The following is a 17372-nucleotide window of genomic DNA, read 5'->3' as shown; positions in this document are numbered from 1 at the left end:
AGAGGTACCCTGCATCAGCAAAACCCATCAAAACACCATTGTCGTTTTGATGGAGAGAAGTAGGGGGACGCCGGCCACCATGGACGGCGGCGTTTTGCCTCTTGGGGTCCGATCCCAAATTTCCGTCATTCCTTTTCTCTCTGTAGGGATAAAATAGGCCCATATCAATCGTACCTCTTAGGTATCGAAAGATTGTCTTTACACCAATCCAATGGCGGCGTGTTGGCGCAGAGCTATGTCGAGCTAACAAGTTCACTGCGAATGAGATGTCCGGTCTTGTGCATTGAGCTAAGTACAATAATGCGCCTATTGCACTTAAATAGGGCACTTCCTCCTCTAATAATTCTTTGTCCTCATCCTTTGGACGAAACGGATCTTTTCCGGGCTCAAGACTACGGCCGATCATGGGAGTACTCACAGGCTTTGCTTTATCTTCATTAAAGCGCCTTAGGATTTTCTAAGTATATGCAGACTAATGGATCAAAATCCCATCACTATGGTGCTCGAGTTCTAAACCGAGACAAAACCGTGTTTTCCCAAGATCTTTCATCTCAAATTTGGATTTCAAGTATTTAGCAGTTTCCTTTAACTCATCTAGAGTTCCAATTAGGTTCATGTCATCGACATAAACTGCTACAATTGCAAATCCGGAACTTGTCCTTTTTATAAACAGGCATGGGCATATTTCATTGTTGACATATCTCTTCCCAATCAAGTAGTCACTTAGACGGTTATACCACATCCGTCCGGATTGTAAGTTTCAATCCATATAGTGAGCGTTTCAATCTTATTGAAAACGTGCTCCGTGGTTTAGAGCCATTTGACTTGGGTAATTGAAGTCCATCTGGAACCTTCATATATATCTCTGAATCTAGATCCCCATAGAGATATGCTGTAACCACATCCATAAGCTACATGTCAAGTTTTTCAGAAACTACCAAATTGACAAGGTAGCGGAACACGTTATAACGTCCATTACGGGAGAATACGTCTCCTCGTAGTCGATTCCAGGGTGTTGAGAGAATCCTTGCGCCACGAGGTGGGCTTTATATCTAACCACCTCATTTTTCTCATTACGCTTTCTAACAAAGACCTATTTATGGCCAACAGGTTTTACATCTGGGGGTGTCTGCGTTATAGGCCCAAATACCTGTCTCTTTGCTAGTGAACCTAATTCAGCCTGGATCGCATCTTTCCATTTAGGCCAATCCGCTCTTCGTTGACATTCTTCGACAGAGCGAGGTTCGATATCATCATACTCTACAATTCCTTTTGCAACATGATATGCAAATGCATCATCAATAGCCATAGAATTTCTATCCATCATCTCATGTACACTAGTGTAATTCATGGAGATCTCTCTATTCTCTGGAATTGGTTCTGACATTGGAGCGTCCCCCAATGATGTCTCTTGGACATAACCATAATCCAGAATATCCTCATGAGATGGATTATTTACATTGATGATTAATGGATTATTTTGTGTCAAACTCACTTTCTTTCTTGGGCGAGAATCCATCGAACCTATGGGCCTCCAGCGCTTCCTGGCAGGAGCCGTGGGCCTAGCCACAACGTCACCAAGGGAGGGGACGTTGGCGCCATACTCAGGTACTCTTGAGATGGCGTCATGTCCTCTAATTTTAGGGACATCAATCCTTGCAGGCACGTTTGCAGCAGGTATATGTGATCTCGTCACTTTAGCGATATCAGAAAACGCATCAGGCATCGATTCTGCTACGTTTTGAAGATCGAGAATTCTCCGCACTTCAATTTCGGACTGTGCGGTTCGGGGATCAAGATGAGACAAAGTGGGGACAGACCACAACAATTCCTGTCGTTCCTGTTGAACATTTATGTTCTTATCTCCCCTTAACGACGGGAAGACTGTCTCATCAAAGTGACAATCCGCAAATCTAGCGGTAAAGAGATCGCCTGTCAAGGGTTCTAAGTAGCGAACAATCGTTGGAGAATCATATCCAACATAAATGCGTAATCGTCGTTGAGGACCGATTTTGGTGCGCTGTGGCGGCGCAATTGGCACATAAACTGCACACCCAAATATGCGTAAATGTGAGACATCAGGCTCATACCCAGTCACCATCTGGGATGCAGAGAAGGGTTGAGTGGCAGTGGGCCTCAGACGAATAAGCACAGCTGCATGCAATATTGCATAGCCCCAAGCAGAAATAGGGAGATTGGTGCGCATTACCAATGCTCTAGCGATCATTTGTAGTCGTTTAATGGCGGCTTCTGCGAGACCATTTTGGGTGTGAACATGAGGAACAAGATGTTCAACTTCAATCCCAATGGACATGCAATATTCATCAAAAGTTTTTTATGTAAACTCCCCAGCATTGTCTAGCCTTATAGACTTAATAAGATGATCAGGATGGTGAGCCCTTAACTTAATAATTTGAGCGAGGAGTTTAGCAAATGCAGCGTTCCTTGTGGACAATAGCATGACATGTGACCAGCGTGTCGATGCATCAACCAACACCATAAAATATCGAAATGGTCCACAAGATGGTTGAATAGGTCCACAAATATCACATTGGATTCGTTGCAAGAATGGTATGTTTCTTTAGTGTCCTTTGCATAGGATGGTCTCGATCCTAATTTTGCTAAAGAGCAAGCTTTGCAGAACGAATGATGGGCTTTAGAAACAACCAATGAGTATTTTGGTTGAGCCATGAAGTCACAATTGACTTTAGAAGTAGAAGGAGGAGTCAAAGAATGGTCCATGTCGTCGAAGCCATGTTGTTGCCGTAGGGGGTAGACGGCGCCGGCCCTAAGTGGCCGGTCTTGCACAGTCTTGGCGCCGTGAGGCACAGGTGCATCTCCTCGAACCAATTAATTTTTGGTTCTTACTTCTCTTCGTTCTGAAGAATGGATGTCCGTGTGAAGTCTTTAATATACGAATCATCATATCATGACCTGGGTGTCCCAGACGGTCATGCCAAAGCCTATATGTGTCAGAATACCATAAATCGTCTCTCATAACATGATTGGATTCAATTACTCGAATAGTGGTTGCATACAACCCACTAGATCGACACATAAGTTTCTCTAAGACTCTTTTATGTCCGTAGTCATTAGAGGTGATGCAAAGGAACTCTTTTCCATTCTCACAATGTGTTTCCACATGAAAACCATTGGCTCTTATATCTTTGAAGTTCAAAAGGGTTCTTTTAGCCCTAGGAGCGTAGAGAGCTTCAGTGACATTAATGATTGTGCCATGTGGCAACAAGAATTGAGCTGGTCCTCGACCATGAATCAATTTAGATGACCCTGCCATCGTAGTCACTGAAGATCGAGTAGGCATCATCTCAAGAAATAACTGCCTATTTCGAAGTATGGTGTGCGTAGTAGCACTATCCACGAGACATTCTAGCTCTCCGGGAAACATACTTGAATGGATAAAGTTCGAATCAAAATCGACACTTTATTTCAATGAAAGCCAATGATTACGTCAAAATTTCTAAATTTAATCCAAAAAGGATAATCAAGCTTAGACAAGTAGTAGTTACTCAATCCGTTTGGTAATTCCAATTTGGTTGTGACCAGGTAAGGTAAGGCGAGATTTTGGTGGAGTGTTGCTCACTTTTAAAACCGTTCTCTCAGTTCAAACCTTTCTTAGACATCACAATTACTCTTCAGTACGCCTAGTGAGAAAGAGTTATAACTACTGTCTTTGTTGATAGTTTCCAAATTTTGGATTGAAACCAATGACGTTTATATGGTCAAATTTTTATGCTTACGAACGCTCTTAGTCCGTAGCCTACAAACGCTCTTAGTTCGTAAAAATCGATGCTCACGGACGCTCTTAGTCCGAAGATCACGAATGCTCTTAGTTCGTATGTAGCGTGAATCCCCACGATTCTGCTTTTAGCAAATCGAACCCACGTTTACAGAAAGGTGGGATGTAGAAGAAGGGATTTTGTAAGACCCCGAAAAAACTAAATTTGAATTTCAAAAACGGGAACAACTTACTTGTGAAAACTTAGTCATGAATTTCGGAACTTGAAATTCTCAATACACGCGCGTGTTGATGCAGGCGTGTAGGATTGCAGACGTGCTATCGATCCTGGGTCGGGGATTGTAAACTATCTTTCAATCCCTGCTGTGTGGCCGAGATGTGCAGGATTGCAACGTCAGTTTGCTAGGCTCGGCCGGAGGTGCTGCTTGATTTGGCAGAAGATTGCAGGTCTCAAAACAACTCCGATAAGGCTGAAATTATGAGGTTAGATAGAAGAGACAGAGACGAACAACTTTGATGAAGGAAGGATTTTGATCTGAGGTCCCGATCAAGACGTTTCGGGGCATGCAAGCAGGCTGATCTGCACAGGAACGAGCGTCCTGCTGTGCTGCAGGGGCAGCAGGCGTGCGGCGATGCTGCATGGGCAGTAGGCGGCACACGGGTGCGTAAGGGCTGCAAGGGCAGCGTGCAGCGCAGGGGTGTGTAGGTGGGCAGCAGTGGCTAGGCTAGCTCGGGCTAGGTGCAACGGTGAAAAAAGTGATGTTGAAGAGAATTTCGGTTTTTGGATTTTTGGTTTTTGTGGTTAGAACTCGTGCTGATAACGTGTTTAAGAATAAAAGATTCGAGAGAGATTGATGAGAGAATTGTGTATTCAATATTGAGAATAGGAGCCCTATATATAGGGATTACAATGTACATGTTCTAATGTTACAAGGAAAACTATTCCGAATAGGACTAGGAATTCTAGAACATTCTCTCCTATTACAAATATGAAACTTATCCTAGTTTGATTAGGCACACAAAGTCGATTTCCTTCAACAGGGGAAGTACTATTAATTTTAACTTTTCGGTCTGATTTTTTTTTAGTCACAACTACAAACCTATTGTTGGTAATGTAGGATTACATACTATTTTTTAAATAACTTTTATGCCTCTAAAATAGTGAACTTTATTATCTAGATGAGAATGGTGGTTCCAGAAAGTTCTGCCAAAGTGCCAAGACGAGGTGACAAACCTTCTTCTATTAGTCGTAGCATTGCCCACACATGCTCTATACGCATGAGCAAGAAATTTAAGCTTCTACCTGCATTAGACCACACTTTTTATTGCTCAAAAACATAAAAACACCACGGCCTTTTGGTACTGGAACCTGCAACCACAACTTTTGCTGAAATGTACACACCCCTTACGATTCTCAAAACAGAGCTGGATTTTTGACAATTAATAAACAATCCTTTTTTCTTTTTCTTTTTCTTTTTCTTTTTCTTTTTCACAGTCGATGAATGATGTGTAAGCATTCCATAAACTTGAGATAACTTTAGGAATGCATGCACAATGAGAAGTAACATTTACAGGTCTTGCAGGTAGAGAATTGAAAATATCTTACCAAGATCTACTTGATGCTGAACCGGGTAATTAAGGAGACTGATCACAGCTGCCAGCAAATAACGTTGCAAGTCGGGTCAAGCGGACCGGCATTATATTTCAACAAAATTAAGGTATCAACAATATCAATTTCATTTCAACAAAGACAGTGCAACTGGAGTCTTGTTCTTGAGTTCTTGACTGGATCTTCATGGATTTGAAACAGATCATTGCAGTTCTTCTGTGAGCTTTCAGATCTTATCAAAACGATCCATCAACACTTGGTACGTCGTTCTACATCTATCATTTCTTTAAAAAGTTGCGTTATTTCAATATTAGTCGAGTCTTTTCGGAATACTTATTATCATTACTCGGTTTAGTTTTGAAAATACTTGAACCTTCTCTCTTCTTTACACAGAGATCGAGTATACTGACTGCGGGCTAATATGGCCTCAGTAGTAACGGACCTCTTAATTGGAAAACTTGCGACAATTCTTGAGAACGAAGGAACAGCCATAGCTGGTATTCGTGATGAAGTTGATAAGATCAAGGAGGAGTTTCTAAGCATGAAAGCTTTCCTAGTGGATGCAGAGGCCAACAAAGCAAAAACTGAAGGAGAGAAATTGTGGGTTGCAAGAATCAGAAACCTAGCCTATGATGTTGAAGACATCATTGATGAATTCATGTATCACATGTATGAGAAGCAAAGTGGGGGTCGACTTTCAAGGGGGCTACACAAAACCATTCGCGCTCCATGTAATCTTTGGTTCAGGCATAAAATTGCAAAGAAGTTGCAGAAAATTACTGAAATGATCAGAGCCATTCCAGAGAGGAATCAAAGATACAGTGTTGGCCTTGTTGGAGGAGCAACTACATCTGAAGATATTCACAAATTGTTGCAGAGCCAAGCGGAGTCTTCGTTTTTCATTAGGGAAGACGAACTCGTTGGGATTAAAGGCAAGAAGCAAATACTAATAGGATGGCTTATGGATGAAGAGCAACACCAAACTGTTATATCTGTGGTTGGCATGGGAGGTTCTGGGAAGACAACTCTAGTTGCCAAGGTCTTCAACAGTGAAAGGGTGAAGAGACATTTCGATTGTTATGCATGGATTACAGTTTCCCAAACTTATGATGTGGTAGACTTGTTTCGAAAGTTGATCAGGGAACTCTACAAATCAAGGAAGGAAGAGTACCCTGCAAATTTGAATGCCATGAACCGCAAAGATTTGCTAGAGTTACTAATTAACTACTTGGACTCCAAAAGATACCTGGTTGTTCTAGATGACGTGTGGGATATAAAAATTTGGAGCGAAATAAATGTATCACTTCAAGATAGGCAACTCGGAAGTCGAATCATAGTTACAACTCGAAAAGAAGATGTAGCATCCCATTCTTTTGGAGTTAAAAGCCATGTTCACCATATTCAACCCCTTCTAAAGAATGAGGCTTGGGAGGTCTTCTGCAAAAAAGCATTTTCATCTAATGAGTACAAAACTTGTCCACCTGATTTTGTGTCGTTAGCTTGCCAACTTGTGGAGAAGTGTGAAGGCCTTCCTCTGGCTATTGTGGCTTTAGGTGGTCTTATGTCTTCCAAGAAGTCGCTGGATCAATGGGAGCAAGTCTGCAACAGCTTGAATTGGCATCTAGATCATAGTCCATTGCTAGACCCTGTGAAAAATATCTTGCTTCTGAGTTTCAATGATTTGCCATCTCAATTGAGACATTGCTTCCTCTATTTCTCTCTATTCCCAGAAGATTTTGTAATTAAAAGAAAAAGACTCGTTAGATTGTGGATGGCCGAAGGATTTGTTGAACATGTGAAAGGGATCACGCCAGAAGAAGTTGCAGATGACTATCTTTGGGAACTCTGTTTCCGCAGTATGTTACAAGTTGTGAGGAGAAATAATACAGGAAGGCCGAAACAAGTTAAGATGCATGATCTGATGCGAGAGCTTGCTTTGTCGACAGCCGAGAAGGAAAAGTTTGGTCATGTATACGACGGGAAAGAAGTAATGGAAGGCATCTCAATCCGTCGCTTGTCAATTCACAGAATGGAAGGAGAAATTAAATCATGCCCGGGTATGTCAAACATTCGTTCTCTTCTAGTATTTGCCCCTGACATGTCCTCATTGTGTTTCTCAAATACACTGGTGTCTCGGTTCAAATTATTGAGGACTCTAGAGTTGCAGGAAGTCCAAATTGATAAACTGCCGGGTGAAGTTGTTTACTTGTTCAACTTGAGATATTTAAATTTGAAGGGCACTTTAATCAAGCAACTTCCAGAGTCTATAGGGCGTCTCCGCAACCTTCAATTACTGAACATCAAGAATACTAAGATAGAATCACTTCCAAAAGAAATTGCAAAGTTGCTGAACCTGCGCCATCTAGTTATGTATCGCTTCACTGGAAACTATCTGGACTTCAAATATGTGAGTGGGATGAAAGTGTCATCGAATATTTCTCAGTTGCAGAAATTGCAAACTTTATCGATGATTGAATCAGAAGGGGACACTATTAGACATATCGGCAACCTGACTCAACTTAAGAGCATCGGCATATCGAATGTGAAAGAAAGAGATGAGATTGACCTTTGGGTCTCAATTGAAAAGCTGAATCTGCTTCAATCTGTGGTTTTAATGGCAAGTAATGAAGAGGAAATCCTTCCAGTGAAAGCACAATGTCCACGTCTTCCGCGCCTTCGAATACTTTATTTGATTGGCAGACTGCAAAACGCAATACCTTGGTTTTCTTCACTGCAGAGCCTCGGACGTCTGTGTCTGCGTTGGTCTAGACTTGAAGATGATTTACTACCTCAAATTGAAGCACTGCCCTCTCTGACATGGCTTGATCTTTGGAATTCATATGTTGGGGAAGAGTTGTGTTTCCGCAGAGGCTTTGTAAAGTTGGAGAGGTTGGAGTTGTTCAATTTTGCCTCGGTGAAAAAGATTAGTATAGAAAAAGGGGTGATGCCAAATCTCCGGTACTTATGGGTTAAAAACTGCATGGAGTTGAAAACAGTGCCATTGGGCCTTGAATACCTTTCTAATCTACATTCTTTGGCTCTGGAATTTGTTCCTGATACGCTTAAAAGCAAGCGCATAATTTAACCCTGAAATATCGTTAGTAGTATAAGCAAATAGGGATCGTTCTATTCCGGGGATTGAGGGTACACCTGTCATTGTCAAACAATTAAACAATTAAAATTAAAACAAAGTAAAATACACACAAATATATTCACAACTATAAACATTTTACACGAAAAAGGGGGAATTTTGTTTTTGGTTTTTCAAAAATAAAACTAAGTTAACAAAACAATTAAAATGCAAAAACATAAAAAATACGAATGGAATGAGAGAACATAGATCAAAACCGAAATTATGATTAAAATTGATTCAAACCCTAACATTGTTCATCTAAGTCATGAGAAAGGAGTTGATCATGTGAAACATTCGAAAGCAAATGAATTCCCATTTTTTACTTTTCAATGCTAATTAACCTAAGCGAAAGCACCTAGATTAATCCTATCAAACATGCAATCAAACCCTAGAAAGCTAGTCAATCATGTCATGTTTAACGCATTACACATAGAGAAAGGCTATCAACTCAAGTGTACAACTTAGTATGGAAAAGTCCACCTAATTGCAATTCTCTTTAATTAAATTCGATCTTTGTACAAAACCTTTACTACTTTGATTCAAGTTTACACAAAACGAAAAGTCGATTTCATGTTCTTAAACCTAGCACCAATTATATCGAAACCCTAAATGTTTGCAACCACATAAGATTAAAATACAAAAGTTATCTATAACGCAAATTTAATTAAACAAACCCACATAAGCAACTCTCGAAGAACAATAATATGAATCTGAAAATTTCATTTAATCATAAAAATTCCAGAATTAATAACTTTGTTCAATCATGAATGTCAACTAAAACAAACCAACGAAATTCAAACAAAGGTTACAAAGTAGAGGTCGAATTACACCGTGGATGGAAGATGAGGATGGATGATTTTCTTTGTGATCCTTGAAGCTTGAAAGCAAGTCTTCAATGGTGGATGGTGGAGGAATAGTCACGGCTCCTTCTTCTCCCTTCGGCCTTGCTTGAACTTCGTGGCTTGCTTTAGAGGATGGAGAGAAAATGAGAGAAGCTCACGGCAACAATATAATTTTTCTGAATTTTTCTAAGGGATGTGGAACCCTTTTTCAACGTCAAAGAGGTGGGTATATATAGGAGCACGGCTAGGGTTCACAAAGCAATCAAAAATTTCCACATAGCTTCCACCAATGAGAATTCGCCAAGTAAGCTTTGTGATGTAGTCCAACCAATCATAGAATGCCAAGTAATCCGTGTGATGTGTTCCAACCAATCAAAATTCTCTAAAATACCTCCCTAATATTTAATTTCTGAATTTCCTTGAAATTATTCTGATTTCCTTCATGAATTTCGGCCAACATTCCTTTAGGGAATTTAGGGATGAATCTAGACGCCTTTTTAGCTTTTCCTTGGTGCACACATATTTTCCTTCCATAAATATCTCCCTTGAATCTCTCTTGGCATAATCTCCTTGATTATTTCTGATTTTCACGTTGGCAATCACACCAAATTATTCCTCCAACAATATTTCTTTCCATAAAAGTTTCCCAAGAAAATCTCTCCTTGAAATCTTCAATCAGTCATCTTTAATTCCCATGTTGTCACCTTGTTTTTCCTTAAGTATTACACGGCAAATTTAATCCCCAAGGAAAATATAGTTTCCTTTTTAAAAACTCTTCCTTGATTTCCTCTTGCTTGATTTCCTCTTTAATTTTTCACGCCATCTCCTTCTTTCCATTTATGAGCTTATTTCAGCTCATTTATTTTCAAGAACCTGAAAATAGGAACTATTAATACAAGTAAAAACTTTCTGAAAACAAGAAATGGAAACTTTCCTCAATAAAATGGAAACTTGCTAGAAATGGAAAATAGAAACTACAAAAATGGAAACTTTCTACAATAAGGAACTTTCCTAATCCAAGAATGGAAACTTTCCTAAACAGAGTTTTATTAAGGAAATAACACAGAAAATATAGGGAAATAACAGTTAAAACGTCGCATTAAAATGCTCCTATCAGATTCCCCCACACTTAGCTTTTGCTAGTCCCTTAGCAAAATCACACTAAGACTCAACTAAGACTCAACGAAAATTTAAACACTCAACAAATACAATAACTCTATTGCCCTTCAACTTTTTGTCTCAGAAATCTCTTACTTTCACAACACCAAGATTAGCACTCAACCAAGAATCAATGTTTAAGCATTCGAGAGTTATTAAAACATATAATCCACATATACACAAGTAGGACTTGGTTGTAACAATGGTGGTGGGTTCTGTTAAGCATGTTTCAGACAAGTATGATTCAAATCCTCACAAGGTATATCCACTCTTTCTTCTCTCAGATCATGGCAATGCTTAAAAGCTTATAATCACTCAATTATATGTGAGAGAAAATATTTTGAGGCATTCAAATAGCTCACATATATAAGAAACGAAAAGCACTTTGTGAATATAATTTTTTTTCAAAAGATCTCATGAAAGATACCAACTACTTGCACAGATGGACCCAAGCCATAGGTTCAACTCTTGTCACTCATCTCCACATCAAAGGCTGTCCCATCTTAAGGATCAAGAAGGTCCTCTCAAAGGTTATAATGGGGCTCAGGTTCAAGGTTTAAAGAAACGAAAGGTAAGGATTTATCAAAGTGTCCTAAAAACCTAGCAGAGCTCATATAATGTAGAGATCTTCGAAATTTTTCCACCAAGGCATTGCAAAAACGTCACTTCCCCATAGAGGTCACATAAAAGGGCCAAATGTCTTCATTCTAAATTTCCCTTGAACTCTTGTGAATTGGACAAAGACCAAATTTTTCAGTAGTGGGCCTTCAATTCAAAGCAAACTCCAAACTCACCAAGTATGGGGAACTAAAATCCATAAACATATACTTTTCTTTCTTTTTCTTTTTAGCCGTACACATTTTTTCTTTTTCATTTTTTTTTTCCGGCTTCCACATATTTTTTTTTTTTTTTTTTTTTATGGACAACTCCCCCACACTTTAACTTTCACCTCTTCTCAATCTTCATCCTTAGCGTCAAATCCTCAAGTAAAGTCCCAAAGATAGCTCCACTAAGTTCTTAGAACAAAGGGTAGGGTTGTAACTATACTAAGCTTCATGGTTAAGGATTTTAAGGATGATGAAAGAAAAGGCTTAACGTAGGCTCAAAATGGCTTATCTAGGGGGGTCCCACGACGGGCACAAATGGGGACACAAGTTTATTTGGCAATGGTGGTAATTCCTAAGGTACCTCTATCCCTTCCAGAATCAGGGCCATGTATTGATATCATGTCTCAACAAGCACAAGAGCGAATTCTAGCATTCTCTAGTCCATTAAACTTAATCTATGGCAAGCAATCAATCAAGATGAAAGAATAATGAGATCATCAAAACATCGCCAAGAAATTAAGAATATATTTTTCATTTCACTCCAAGAAAAAGGGACATGGGCTCAATTATCTCACATGGGCTTTATGAATCACAACTCATCCTAACATGCTCATATTCTGTACCAAGGTCACGAAATCCATATCCACTACACATGCACATGCTTTTCATATATCTCAATTAACCAAAGAATACCATGTTAAAATCATCTCAACATTGTGATCCTCTTTTAGCCATAATTTCAGAGATATAGAATCATCCTAGACAGTTGAAAGGCATCCTATGACTCAAAACGAAAATAAAAGAAACTAAATTTTTTAATTTTTTTTTTGACATTTTTCGATTTTTTTGTATTTTTCAATATATATGACTCAAGACAAAAGTGTAAATCCCTTCCCCCACACTTAAATATTGCATTGTCCTCAATGTAATCAATCATAAGCATGCAATGAAACAAGTAAGCATATAGGGATGAAATTTACGAAAACAAAAACAAAAGAGAAAAATTGAAAAATAAAAGAAATAGGGGAAGAGAAAGCAAATCTGTGTTTGTAGACTCCTTCACAGCTACTTCTGAATTGGGTTGCCTCCCAAGCAGCGCTTGAGTTTAACGTCTTTCAGCCAGACGGAATAGAAATTAGAAAGTTAGTAACTATAATTAACAAAGAAATACAAAATATAACAACAAGTACAACTAAGAATTACAAACTACAACTACAATTAACAAGTACATTGTACAAAAGACACAAGTTAGGTACACAAGTGAGTAAAAAAAAACATGAAAAATATTTACACAAATGTTTTTTTTTTACCTTAGTGTATCACAACATTTTGTAACATTTTCTTTTGTCAAAAATATTATTGATATCAAATCTAATTCCAAGCGGTAAATCAAGTGGACGTGCGGCCCAAGTATAGTCGCCTAGACACAAAGTCCCTCCTACATCCTTTGGGCAACCTTACTGAAATGGCCAGGTAGGGGAGGGCGAACACAAGAGGTAGGATCCATTTTGGCATAGGCTACTCCCTCATTGAGGTTTACGCCCATTTGTAAGCACTTCTGGATCCAGAACCCGTTATGAACGTTGTCCCCTTCCTAGACACCATCTCACATAGGATATTCTTACTTGAATGTAAAAGGTCCTAAGTGTGTTAGACAGTTCAATGAATGTTAATAAAGGCCGCCCTCAACCTTAAGGGACCTGAATTAGGTACCAATAAGGGGTTTAGGCCAATATTAATAAACACGACTTCACCTATTCCTCTTTAATTTACAACTCACAATTAAACTCGTGTTCAACAATATAAAAAACAACCTAAGTAATTAACTCATTAAGCTTCGAAAATTACAAACAATTAACAAGTAATTTTTTTTTTTTTTTTTTTTTTACGATCACAATATACAAAACAAATATTCACAAAATTAACAAGTGATTTTTCAATCCCCGGCAACGGCGCCAAAAATTGATACGCTATGAGCAAGCGCATAATTTAACCCTGAAATATCGTTAGTAGTATAAGCAAATAGGGATCGTTCTATTCCGGGGATTGAGGGTACACCTGTCATTGTCAAACAATTAAACAATTAAAATTAAAACAAAGTAAAATACACACAAATATATTCACAACTATAAACATTTTACACGAAAAAGGGGGAATTTTGTTTTTGGTTTTTCAAAAATAAAACTAAGTTAACAAAACAATTAAAATGCAAAAACATAAAAAATACGAATGGAATGAGAGAACATAGATCAAAACCGAAATTATGATTAAAATTGATTCAAACCCTAACATTGTTCATCTAAGTCATGAGAAAGGAGTTGATCATGTGAAACATTCGAAAGCAAATGAATTCCCATTTTTTACTTTTCAATGCTAATTAACCTAAGCGAAAGCACCTAGATTAATCCTATCAAACATGCAATCAAACCCTAGAAAGCTAGTCAATCATGTCATGTTTAACGCATTACACATAGAGAAAGGCTATCAACTCAAGTGTACAACTTAGTATGGAAAAGTCCACCTAATTGCAATTCTCTTTAATTAAATTCGATCTTTGTACAAAACCTTTACTACTTTGATTCAAGTTTACACAAAACGAAAAGTCGATTTCATGTTCTTAAACCTAGCACCAATTATATCGAAACCCTAAGTGTTTGCAACCACATAAGATTAAAATACAAAAGTTATCTATAACGCAAATTTAATTAAACAAACCCACATAAGCAACTCTCGAAGAACAATAATATGAATCTGAAAATTTCATTTAATCATAAAAATTCCAGAATTAATAACTTTGTTCAATCATGAATGTCAACTAAAACAAACCAACGAAATTCAAACAAAGGTTACAAAGTAGAGGTCGAATTACACCGTGGATGGAAGATGAGGATGGATGATTTTCGTTGTGATCCTTGAAGCTTGAAAGCAAGTCTTCAATGGTGGATGGTGGAGGAATAGTCACGGCTCCTTCTTCTCCCTTCGGCCTTGCTTGAACTCCGTGGCTTGCTTTAGAGGATGGAGAGAAAATGAGAGAAGCTCACGGCAACAATATAATTTTTCTGAATTTTTCTAAGGGATGTGGAACCCTTTTTCAACGTCAAAGAGGTGGGTATATATAGGAGCACGGCTAGGGTTCACAAAGCAATCACAAATTTCCACATAGCTTCCACCAATGAGAATTCGCCAAGTAAGCTTTGTGATGTAGTCCAACCAATCATAGAATGCCAAGTAATCCGTGTGATGTGTTCCAACCAATCAAAATTCTCTAAAATACCTCCCTAATATTTAATTTCTGAATTTCCTTGAAATTATTCTGATTTCCTTCATGAATTTCGGCCTACATTCCTTTAGGGAATTTAGGGATGAATCTAGACGCTTTTTTAGCTTTTCCTTGGTGCACACATATTTTCCTTCCATAAATATCTCCCTTGAATCTCTCTTGGCATAATCTCCTTGATTATTTCTGATTTTCACGTTGGCAATCACACCAAATTATTCCTCCAACAATATTTCTTTCCATAAAAGTTTCCCAAGAAAATCTCTCCTTGAAATCTTCAATCAGTCATCTTTAATTCCCATGTTGTCACCTTGTTTTTCCTTAAGTATTACACGGCAAATTTAATCCCCAAGGAAAATATAGTTTCCTTTTTAAAAACTCTTCCTTGATTTCCTCTTGCTTGATTTCCTCTTTAATTTTTCACGCCATCTCCTTCTTTCCATTTATGAGCTTATTTCAGCTCATTTATTTTCAAGAACCTGAAAATAGGAACTATTAATACAAGTAAAAACTTTCTGAAAACAAGAAATGGAAACTTTCCTCAATAAAATGGAAACTTGCTAGAAATGGAAAATAGAAACTACAAAAATGGAAACTTTCTACAATAAGGAACTTTCCTAATCCAAGAATGGAAACTTTCCTAAACAGAGTTTTATTAAGGAAATAACACAGAAAATATAGGGAAATAACAGTTAAAACGTCGCATTAAAATGCTCCTATCAGTTCCCACTGAAATTATACACCCCATTCGGAAAGGAGGTGCAGATCGGTCTAAGATACAACACATTCCTGAGGTCATACATGTTTTCGAACATTCATCCAAGCAGGTCTACGAAAACTTGCCCTAGTGCATGTTTCTTTCTCCTGCGAGGTAATTGGTTTCTTATCCTGGAAAACTCAATTTAGTTTTACGAGCCGCATAATGAAATAAAGATTTACCTTGTTGGTATTTTCTCTTGTTATACCTTTTGTAGAATCAATCAAGTCCGACAAGTATTGAACAAGATTTGAGTTTGATGAAGACTCCTTTCTGTACGCGTGGGAAGACGCAAGGATTGATCTCAGTTTTCATACGCCCCTTTCTTTTTCCATATGTGAATAATACACAAGATGTTGTACTTGTTATTGTTTGTGTGCATTGGCATGTAATAATGCTGGATCGAATTCCACTTTGGCAGTTTGCATTGTAATAAAGATTGGTATCCATATTGAGCACTTTTTTATATATTTTCCGATGAGTTCCATATCGAGTACTTTGTAAATCTTTTTCTGTACTTGGAATTTCTAGAGGAGAACCACAGAACACACAAGGTGCACCTAGTTTTTTTTTTCTTTTCTTTTCTTGTAACATACATATGCAATGGTTGCATGGAAAATGGCTGCTGTGGCAACTGGCTGCATAGGATATGGCACCCGAAGCCGGCGACTCTGGAAGGCTCCCTGAGACGGTAAGCTGTGGATTGTCCCTCAAGGCGGGCAGCTTCGATGTGCTCCTTGAGGCAGACAATATAGGCAAGGCCGCCTTGCGCTTCTTTCCAACAACCTTACGCACCACCGAATCAGTTGGCCTGTCCTCGACAGTGTAAGGTTCCACATGCATCCCCTTGGTTTTAGAGTGACAGTAGCCTCGCCAGTTGCCACAGTCTTCTCCACCTAGCTGCCTTCGTCTTGCCAGATTTCTTTTTGTCATTACTGCTCTATGAAGCATCGGGTATTAGCCATATCAGACAGTTTGTTAGTTGTTCTCTCCGTAACTAATTAAGACAGTTTGTAAGTTAGGCTCCTGAAATTACAACAATTAGTTGTAAGACCGAATCTAAGTAGCAGAAAAATGCATTTCAAATGAGATGTCTAATTTAACAACAAATCGTAGGCAGGTACTCCATGTTAGATGTTTGCAAACACCTTTAAGGAGTCAAATTTGGAAAACCAAGCTGAAAGAGAAACAGAACAATCAAACAGATGCTGGGATTTACCCTGCCTCAGCTGTCGAGTTGTCATCGCCTTCTTGCATGTCGCTGCTGCTGTGCTTCTTGTTGTTGTTGTTCTGGAGTTGCTCTTCGAGCACTATGCTTGACAAAGATCTTTTAAGTCTTCGAATGGGAGTTTATAGGAGGAGTTAGTTGTATAAAAGAAGCTTAACCTTCCTCGAGAAGCTTTGAACATATGTTGCAGCTTCCATGAGAAACTTTACCGAGTTATAGAAGCTATTTCACTTTTCAATTCCTTGGAACTTGGGGTCTTCATTTTAGCTAATATAGATTCAAACTTTTTCTGAGATTAGCCTTGAATACAGTTGCTTATTATGCATATCCATCTTTTCAGTTGCAATATGCGAAGGCCACTGCAAGCCCACAATTCACACAAGTCTTAAATAATGTCGAGTGTGTTGAAGGAATATCGATTTAGTGTGCCTTATCAAACTAGGAGTAGCAATAGGAGAGAAGGTTCTAGATTTCCCAATCCTACACGGATTGGTATTCCTTGTAACATTAGAACTAGTACTTTGTAATCCCTATATATAGGGCTCCTATTCTCAATAATATGATTACAATTCTCTCTACAATTTCTCTCAAATCTCTTTTTCCTTAAACACGTTATCAGCACGACTCTAACCACAAACCAAAAACCAAAAACCCAAAAATCTTCTTCATCACCACAGCTCCTAGCCCACGCTAGCCTCCCCTACGCGCCCCTGCGCACGCATCTTTGCTGCCCCTGCACACCGCCGCACGTCTGCTGCCCCTGCAGCACCAACGCACAACCACT

At 38.6% G+C, this 17372-nt stretch overlaps 1 protein-coding gene across 1 annotated transcript; it reads left to right on the top strand.

Moving 5' to 3' along the window:
- Window positions 1–5411: 5411 nt before the first annotated feature.
- LOC133731193 (disease resistance protein RPM1-like) lies at window positions 5412–8451 on the top strand. Its single transcript, XM_062158625.1, has 2 exons — window positions 5412–5475; window positions 5760–8451. Exon 2 carries the CDS (start codon window positions 5788–5790, stop codon window positions 8449–8451), a length of 2664 nt encoding a protein of 887 aa, XP_062014609.1. The 5' UTR covers window positions 5412–5475; window positions 5760–5787.
- Window positions 8452–17372: the final 8921 nt, after the last annotated feature.

This window comes from Rosa rugosa, chromosome 2 (assembly GCF_958449725.1).
Source record: "Rosa rugosa chromosome 2, drRosRugo1.1, whole genome shotgun sequence".
NCBI lineage: Eukaryota > Viridiplantae > Streptophyta > Magnoliopsida > Rosales > Rosaceae > Rosa > Rosa rugosa.
This window is presented reverse-complemented; position numbering and strand designations above follow the sequence as displayed.